The sequence below is a fragment of the Chiloscyllium plagiosum genome, chromosome 39, assembly GCF_004010195.1.
Source record: "Chiloscyllium plagiosum isolate BGI_BamShark_2017 chromosome 39, ASM401019v2, whole genome shotgun sequence".
In the NCBI taxonomy this organism is placed as follows: domain Eukaryota; kingdom Metazoa; phylum Chordata; class Chondrichthyes; order Orectolobiformes; family Hemiscylliidae; genus Chiloscyllium; species Chiloscyllium plagiosum.
The window spans coordinates 20,968,998-20,977,825 of NC_057748.1; the positions used below are offsets into that span (position 1 = coordinate 20,968,998).

Below are 8,828 nucleotides of genomic sequence, written 5' to 3' on the forward strand. Positions count from 1 at the left end.
CCATTCAGATCCTCAATCCTGTTCTACCATCATTGTTTGATGGGATTGTGGCCTCAACTCCATTTTCCTGTTCCTTTGTGACCCCTTGACAATCAGGAATTTTGGTTTGCGTTTTCCATTCCCTTAATTGGACAAGCATATGGACGTACATGGAATAGTGTAGGTTAGATGGGCTTCAGATTGGTATGACAGGTCGGCGCAACATCGAGGGCCGTAGGGCCTGAACTGCGCTGTAATGTTCTATGTTCTAATTACCAGCAACAACTCAATTTTGATCATCTCACTTTCAATCTCTCCATTTAGTCCCTATCTCTGTACATACTCCAAGACTTTTGCCCTCCTGCAATCCCAGCCTCCATTGCACATTTTAATTGCACCATCTTCAACAACACTCAGCCCAGATTCTGCACTTGTCTCCTGTGGCCTTTATCCCCGCCCTTTCACTCAAGGTGATTGACATTCGCTTTTACCAATCGGTGTGAAGTGGAAGGCGGGACCTTCGTCGGAATGTGGTACTTGACGTTAATATCAGCCTATCATTGCAAAGGATATGCAGGACCATTGTGATGGATATGCTCGTTCACCAATCATCATCAAGGACGGTTGGAGATTCCGCCTTCCGCCCCCGGTTGTGGACCAATCCGCAGACAGGGAGCCCCAGGCGGGTTTGGAAGGGGTGAAGATGGCGGCGGCGGCGGCGGGCGGCCGTGCGATGGGTACCGTCAAGGTGGTGAAGCCCTTTCTGTCCCGGAACCAGAGCGAAGCCAAGCGCCGGGTGCGAGAGCTTTACCGGGCCTGGTACCGGGAGGTGCCCAACACCAGTAAGGAGCCGGTCGGTGGTGACGGGGTGAGGGGTGACCCTCGGTCTGACCCTCCCCGGCGGATGGGGAATGTTGGCGCTGGGCTGGGGTCACCCGGGGTCTGGGCACATCACATCACATCGCTCCCGGGCCGTAGCGGTGGAAGGGGAAAGAGCTGACATGATTTCATTCCTATAGCGCCGTTCACTTTGCTGAGTGAAATGGTCAAGTGGCCATTCTGCCCCTCAATAAGATCACAGCCTCCATGACCCGCCACTGCCCCAAATCCCCTAACACCGCCTGGGCACCCTCCAAGTCTGTGACCTCTACCATCTGGAAGGACAAGGGGAACACCACCAACTACAGGTTCCCCTGCAAGCCAGACATCATCCTGACTTGGACATGTTGTCACTGTTCCTTCAGTGTCGTTGGGTCAGAATCCTGGAACTGCTTCCCCGTCGCCAGTGTGTTGTCCCTACCCCCAAGGTCTGCAGAGGTTTAAGAAGGCAACTCTCCATTCACCTTCTCAAGGACACTGAGGAGCAGGCAACAAATGCTGGCCCAGCCAGCAGTGCTCTCATCCATTGAACGAATATGCAAAGAAAATCTGCCCCCACAAAATGTTCCTTTTGGTACCCAGTTAGCCAACTCCTTCCTTTTACTGAGTGCTTTTATAAAAGGCTGTTTGGTTTTTCTTAATCTTTTCTTCCTCTTTGCCTGTCTTGGATCTCACCTGCACCTTGAATATTTAGTCTGGTTCCTTATTGTGTCATGAACATTTTGGTATAAGCCTACATTGTTTGTATGTTTTATCTTATTAATATAGAATAAGATATTTATTTATTTATGTAGAACTTTGGCATAATAAAATGTACCAATGAACTTTTGAAGAGCCTTACAAAAGAATATATGACAGAACCACATAAGGAGAAATTATGTCAGATGGGGTGCTGTATTTTAGGAAAGCAAATCTTAGCAGGGCGTATACACTTAATGGTAAGGTCCCAGGGAGTGTTGCTGAACAAAGAGACCTTGGAGTGCAGGTTCATAGCTCCTTGAAAGTAGAGTTGCAGGTAGATAGGATAGTGAAGACCTGCAATCTTCTTCCTGACCTCTCCATCCCCACCCCCACTCCGTCCTATCACCCTCACCTTAACCTCCTTCCACCTATTGCATTCCCAACTCCCCTTCCCCAAGTCCCTCCTCCCTACCTTTTCTCTTAGCCTGCTTGGCACACTCTCCTCATTCCTGATGAAGGGCTCATGCCCGAAATGTCGATTCTCCTGCTCCTTGGATGCTGCCTGACCTGCGCTTTTCCAGCAACACATTTTTCAGCTCTGATCTCCAGCATCTGCAGTCCTCACTTTCTCCTAGTGAAAAAGGTATTTGATATGCTTTCCTTTATTGGTCAGAGTATTGAGTACAAGAATTGGGAGGTCATGTTGCAGTCGTACAGGACATTGGTTAGGCCACTGTTGGAATATTGCGTGCAATTCTGGTCTCCTTCCTATCGGAAAGATTAGATTCCTAATATTAGATACCTAACAGTGTGGAAACAGGCCCTTCAGCCCAAACAAGTCCACACCGACCCTCTGAAGAGTAACCCATCCAGACCCATTTCCCTCTGACTAATGCACCTAACACTATGGGCAACTTAACCTGGCCAATTCACCTGACCAGCACATCTTTGGGTTGTGGGAGGAAACCAGAGCATCCGGAGGAAACCCACGGGGAGAATGTGAAAACTCCACACAGACAATCACCCGAGGCTGGGATTGAACCTGGGACCCTGGTGCTGTGAAGCAGCAGTGCTAACCACTGAGCCACCCACTTTCTTTTTTTTTGGACGTGGGTCGCTCGGGGTCACATAACTATTAAAATGTTGTGAAACTTGAAAGGGTTCAGAAAAGATTTATAAGGATGTTGCCAGGGTTGGAGGATTTGAGCCACAGGGAGAGGCTGAACAGGCTGGGACTGTTTTCCCTGGAGTGTTGGCAGCTGAGGGGTGACCTTTATAGAGGTTTACAAAATTATGAGGGGCATGGATAGGGTAAATAGACAAAGTCTTTTCCCTGGGGTGGGGGAGTCGAGAACTAGAGGGCATAGGTTTAGAGTGAGAGGTGAAAGATATGAAAGAAACTTAAGGGGCAACTTTTTCACACAGGGTGGTACGTGTATGGAATGAGCTGCCAGAGGAAATGTTGGAGGCTGGTACAAGTGCAACATTTAAGAGGCATTTGGATTGGTATATTTGGAGGGATATGGGCCGGGTGCTGGCGGGTGAGACTAGATTGGGTTGGGATATCTGTTCGACATGGATGGGTTGGACCGAAGGGTGTGTTTCCGTACTGTACATCTCTATGTCTCTATGACTAAAAGTTTGGTCAAAGAGAGCTTTTAAAAAACAACTAAAGAGAAAGTAGGTCAAAAAGGTTTGAGGGGGCAGGGAAGCAAAACAACTGAAGGGAGCTTGGTTCAAATTGGAATGGAACAGCTGGAACTGGATTTCATCAGTGTCCATGTGAAACCTGAACACAAGCTGTGAAGTTGGGATTTTGTCTTCATAAGGACAATGCAGAGAGCATTCCTAACAGTATTGGGTCTGAGTGCTATGTGGATTGGTGAGAGACAAAAATCTGCCGATGCTAGAATCCAGAATAGATAGGCAGGAGACTGGAAGAACACAGCAAGCCAGGCAGCATTAGGAGGTGGAGAAGTCGACATTCTGGGTTTGGAGATGCTAGTGTTGGACTGGGGTGTACAAAGTTAAAAATCACACAACACCAGGTTATAGTCCAACAGGTTTAGAAGGAGCGTCGCTCCGAAAGCTAGTGTGCTTCCAATTAAACCTGTTGGACTATAACCTGGTGTTGTGAGATTTTTTTTACTTTGGACATTCCGGGTGTAACCCTTCTTCACCACCTGATGCTGCCTGGCTTGCTGTTTTCTTCCAACATTCTGCTGGTCTATGTGGATTGGTGAGAACAAGGTCAAGTAGGTTTTTCTCGCTTGGTGATGCGCTCACCATGTATTCCAGACCTCACATATCCTTCAGGATTCAACTAGTTCAATCATTCTTTACAACCCTTTATTCAGGGTTTGTGCCCTTTTTGTCCTCAGTACATCTTCCAGGCGATGTTCAATATGGAAGAAAAACTGATTTGTCTGCTGAGGGAGGGTGGTAGGTGGTCATCAGCTGGAGGTTTCCTTGCTTGCATTTGACCTTCTGCTCTCAGGAATCAATGTTGAGGACTCTGAGGGCTACTACCTTCTGATCAGTTACAACTTTGTAGTCCCCTCTGGTACTTCTGTCCTGTCAGAGGACAGACCCAGGAATGATGGAGGAGTCTGGGGCATTGGATATAAGGTATGATTATGATTATGACTGTGACATCCTGTTGCTTGACTAGTCTTGGTTTTCTACACAAGTCAGATGTCTGGCTGATTGCAAACAAATTCTGGAACTGCTGAGATGAAGGATCTTGTCGCTGAGTGGTACTTCAAAACAATAGACATTGTGTAAAGCAGGCAGGAGTGAAAGAAATAGAGCAGACGTCATGAGGATCAGATGAAGTGTTGGGATGTGGAGTGTAAACACCTGGTGTGCAGCAGTTGGACTAAGAGACCTGTTTCTGCATGTTAAATGTAATTGTTTTGGGAGATTAAATGCTGCAAGTTTGGATCTAACATTTCATTCTCTCTACAGTACAGAAATTCCATCTGGATATCTCAGTAAAACAGGGACGAGATAAAGTGCGGGAAATGTTCATGAAAAACGCCCATGTCACTGATCCCCGAGTTATCGACCTGCTGGTGATTAAGGTCTGGGATTCTGTAATTGTGCAGAGAAACTGATAATATGATGGAAAGCATTGTGAAGTGGGAAGTTATACATAGTCATAGGGCTGTACAGTATGGAAACAGACCCTTTGGTCCAACTCCTTGCAGACCAGATATCCTAACCTAATCTATCCAATTTACCAGCATTTGGCCCATATCCCTCTAAACCCTTCCTATTCGTGTACCCATTCAGATGCCTTTTAAATGTTGTAATTGTACCAGCCTCCACTACTTCCTCTTAGCCTGCTGGACACACTTTCCTCATTCCTGAAGAAGGGCTTATGCCCGAAACGTCGATTCTCCTGTTCCCTGGATGCTGCCTGACCTGCTGCGCTTTTCCAGCAACACATTTTCAGCTCCACTACTTCCTCTGGCAGTTCATACCGTACATGCACCATTCTGTGAAAACAATTGCCCCTTAGGTCCTTTTAAATCTTTCCTCTGTCACATTAAACCTATGCCCTCTAGTTTTGGACTCTCCTATGCTGGGAAAAAAGACCTTGGCTATTCACCCTATCCGTGCCCCTAATGATTTTATAAATTTCTACAAGGTCACCCCTCAGCTTCCAACTCTGTAAAGAATATAACCCAAACATATTCAGCTTCTCCCTATAGCTCAAACCCTCCAATCCTGGCAACATCCTTGTAAATCTTTTCTGAATCCTTTCAAGTTTCACAATATCCTTCCTCTTTACCTCTGAGTTCCCCAAGGATTTGTCCTTGACTCCCTCATCTTCCTATTATACGCAGTCACTGCCAAGATCATCTGTGGGCATAAGGATGGCTTCTGCAGCTTCTGTTTGTCAGCCTGGTTCAAACTTCCAACCCTTGACGATCTGCAGTTTCTTTAGTGAAATGTAGCGAAGCCCAAAGCTGTCATCTTGGAGCTGACAGAAACTCCATCACTGGATCACTGTCACCCCACTCCTGTCTTGGGGGATGTTTTCGGCTGAAAAATACTTCGTAACTGCAGTATCTTATTTAATCTAGTACTTCAGTCCCAGCTCCGTTTACCGTCTATCATCAAGACTGCTTACTTCCACTTCCAGAGCCTCTGTCTCCGTTCCTGCCACAGTACCCTCTTCCAAATGTGACCTTTCCAATACTGCCTTACATCCTCTGACCTCTAAACTTTAGATCATCGTAAACTCTGCTGCCTGTGTTTTAACATACTTTAATGTCTTGAGAGAGACCACTGAAATAAAGTTCGGCTGTGTGAGGGCTTGGAAAAAGTAGTTCAGGTCAGCAAGACAGCATCGCGAAAACAAACCCTGAAATGAAATAAAAACAAATGCAAGGAAATGCCTGAAAATGTTGTCGTCATGGTCCAACAGAAGGAGCCTGAAGAAATTGTTCATTTCCTACATTTTAAGTGTAGACCAGTCTTTCTAATTTGAAGAATCAGGATGCTATGTTCCAGCTATACAGGACATTGCAATTTTCCAAAAGAAGCCTAACCATTCGGTCTGGTCTCCCTAGTAGAGGAAAGGTGTTGTTAAACTTGAAAGAATTCAGGAAAGACTTACAAAGACTTTGCTTGGGTTGGAGGATTTGAATAGGGGAGAAGCTGAATAAGCTGGGCCCACTATACCTGGAGCGTTAGAGGTTGAGGGGTGACCTTACTGAGGGTTATAAAATCATGAGGGGCATGGATAGGGTGAATAGACAAGGTCTTTTTTTCCACTATAGGGGAGTTCAAAATTAGAGGGCATAGGTTTAAGTTGAAAGGGGAGAAATTAAAAAGTGATCGAAGGAGCAACTTTTTCACGCAGAGGATGGCGTGTGTGTGGAATGAGCTGCCATGGGAAGTGGTGGATACTGATACATTTACAACATTTAAAAGGCATCTGGATGTATATATGAATAGGAAGGGTTTAGAGGAATATGTACCAAATGCTGGTAAATAGGACTGGATTTATTTAGGATATCTATCTGCATCAATGAGTTGGACCGAAGGGTCTGTTTCCGTGCTATGTGAGTCTATAAATAGTTAATAATTAAGTATTTGCTTGATAGTACAGAACTTAAATATTGCTAAAAGAGATATGAAGTTGAAGCTTTTAGTCTTGCTGTCATTTTTTAAAAGGATGCTGCTCTTTGTGGAATATGCCTACACCTTGCAGCTTTCTCTGAGGCCTCTTGCATCCCTGTGACCAATCAGAGTCAGCTTGTTTGGTTTGGATTTAATCGGTTAACTAAGACAGTAAACAGTTCCTGCCATGTATCTCCAACCAATCAGCACCCTCTTCCCATGATGTATAAATGTATTCTTTCCTTTGTAAAAGGGGCTCTCTTGTAGCACAATGATAGTATGCCTACACCTGAACTGAGGGGCCCTGGTTCAAATCCCACCTGCTCCAGAGGTGTATAATAACATCTGAACAAGTTCATTAGAAAAGTTAGGATCCATTTGTAAAATTGGTTTTCTTGTGTTTCAGTCCTGATTGTCACATGAAAAGCTTTGACTGCATGTGCCGTTTAAATACATCAGTAATTAATGAATTGAGTATGACTTAAAATTAATCACTGAAGCGTTACTGAGACCATGAATGATTCTACTAGTCTTTAAAATGAGCTTCTGCTAATAATAAATTGAAAGATTAGCAATGGCAGCCCAGCCATTGTGGTTGCTGTTTGTGGTGATGTGTAGACAGTGAGACTGTCCTGGATAATAATACCTGTAGGAAATGTCTTTGTCTTGAGATGCTCCAGACTAAAGCTACAAGAGGGAATATGTGACTGTCCAGCAGCAAGGTGCTGGGTGAATAGATCAGAAATGTTGTAACTAGATGTGATTTGATCATTTGAGCTGATAATGTCCTCTGCAATCAAAGCCTATCCTGATGCAAAGGTACTGGATATTGTGGTGCAAATGGAGAGGCAATTGGAAAGAGAAGGCTTCTACCTCGTTGGTCCTGATGTGGCCTAAACCAAAGAGACTCAAAAAGATCAGAGAGGTAGACCAGCAAAAGAAATCTCAGGAGCTACATAAATTAAAAAGCAGGACCAATGTCTTGTCATCTTGCTGAGGAACCAAAGCATGAGCGAATTAGCAGTAGGATCAGCAGAACAGCAAAGTGTATGTATACTGACACTATCTATTATCCTTTATGCAAGGATAAGGGAGGAAGAAAAGTAACTATTAAGATAGAACAGCCAGTAAAAAATAAAGGACAAAGGTAGAAACAGAATTGACCAATTATTTGAAGTATGTTTGTGCATCTAATACCAGTAGGGATTTACAGGATGAAGTAGCTGGAAAAGCTACGAAATGAGTAAAAGCTACAGAACAAACATGGGAGATTACAGCTAACCCTAAATAAATCAACAAGAGAAGGTAGTGAAAGGGATAAAGGAAATGGAGTTTTTAAATGATGTGACTTGGAATGGAGAACAAAAGTTATAATATCACAAGTGGGAAATATTTCAAAAATGAACTAGGTATACTCAATCAAAACCAAGGACAAACAAGCTGATAATGAATGGCAGGGGAAAAGTTAGAAGTAAAATGAAAAGAAGTCAAACAGTAAGTTAATTGACAGGGAGGATGACGAAAGGAAAACCAAAGTTTAGGGAAGAGAAGGAAGATTCAGTGATTATTTAGTCTCTAATTCCTGTATGTCCAAATAAATAGTTTGGAATTGATGTATGGCATGGAAATGGTGAGGAGTGGATTTAGTTTTGGCCTCCTAATCTGCCTTGTTCTTTGATCACTCATGTCATTAATTTGTTTTTCAAGGGTAAAATGGATCTTGAAGAAACTATAAAAGTGTGGAAGCAGCGGACACACATCATGCGTTACTTCCATGAGACAGAAACACCCCGACCAACAGATTTTCTCTCCAGATTCTACACAGGACATGATGTGTAAATAATGAGGGAAGTGGCAATTGTAAAATAAATGTATTCCGAAATACTTCAAGAAAACTGAATGGATTTAATTGCCTGTGATTCTAGGGATGGAAATGTGTTGCTGGAAAAGTGCAGCAGGTCAGGCAGCATCCAGGGAACAGGAGAATCGACGTTTCGGGCATAAGCCCTTCTTCAGGAATAGGGCTTATGCCCGAAACGTCGATTCTCCTGTTCCCTGGATGCTGCCTGACCTGCTGCGCTTTTCCAGCAACGCATTTCCAGCTCTGATCTCCAGCATCTGCAGACCTCACTTTCTCCTCTGTGATTCTAGGGAGT

The 8,828-nt window shown here is 44.3% G+C and overlaps 1 protein-coding gene across 1 annotated transcript; it reads left to right on the forward strand.

Moving 5' to 3' along the window:
- Positions 1 to 642: 642 nt before the first annotated feature.
- ndufa6 (NADH:ubiquinone oxidoreductase subunit A6) lies at positions 643 to 8,562 on the forward strand. Its single transcript, XM_043679984.1, has 3 exons — positions 643 to 821; positions 4,507 to 4,622; positions 8,380 to 8,562. Exons 1-3 carry the CDS (start codon positions 683 to 685, stop codon positions 8,509 to 8,511), a joined length of 387 nt encoding a protein of 128 aa, XP_043535919.1. The 5' UTR covers positions 643 to 682; the 3' UTR covers positions 8,512 to 8,562.
- Positions 8,563 to 8,828: the final 266 nt, after the last annotated feature.

Excerpts from the sequence above, each read along its gene's own strand:
- ndufa6 (XM_043679984.1), top strand. The coding sequence starts at position 683 with ATGGCGGCGGCGGCGGCGGGCGGCCGTGCGATGGGTACCGTCAAGGTG. Across the intron at positions 822-4,506 it reads CCGGGAGGTGCCCAACACCA|TACAGAAATTCCATCTGGAT; the intron begins GTAAGGAGCCGG and ends TTCTCTCTACAG. Across the intron at positions 4,623-8,379 it reads TCGACCTGCTGGTGATTAAG|GGTAAAATGGATCTTGAAGA; the intron begins GTCTGGGATTCT and ends TTGTTTTTCAAG.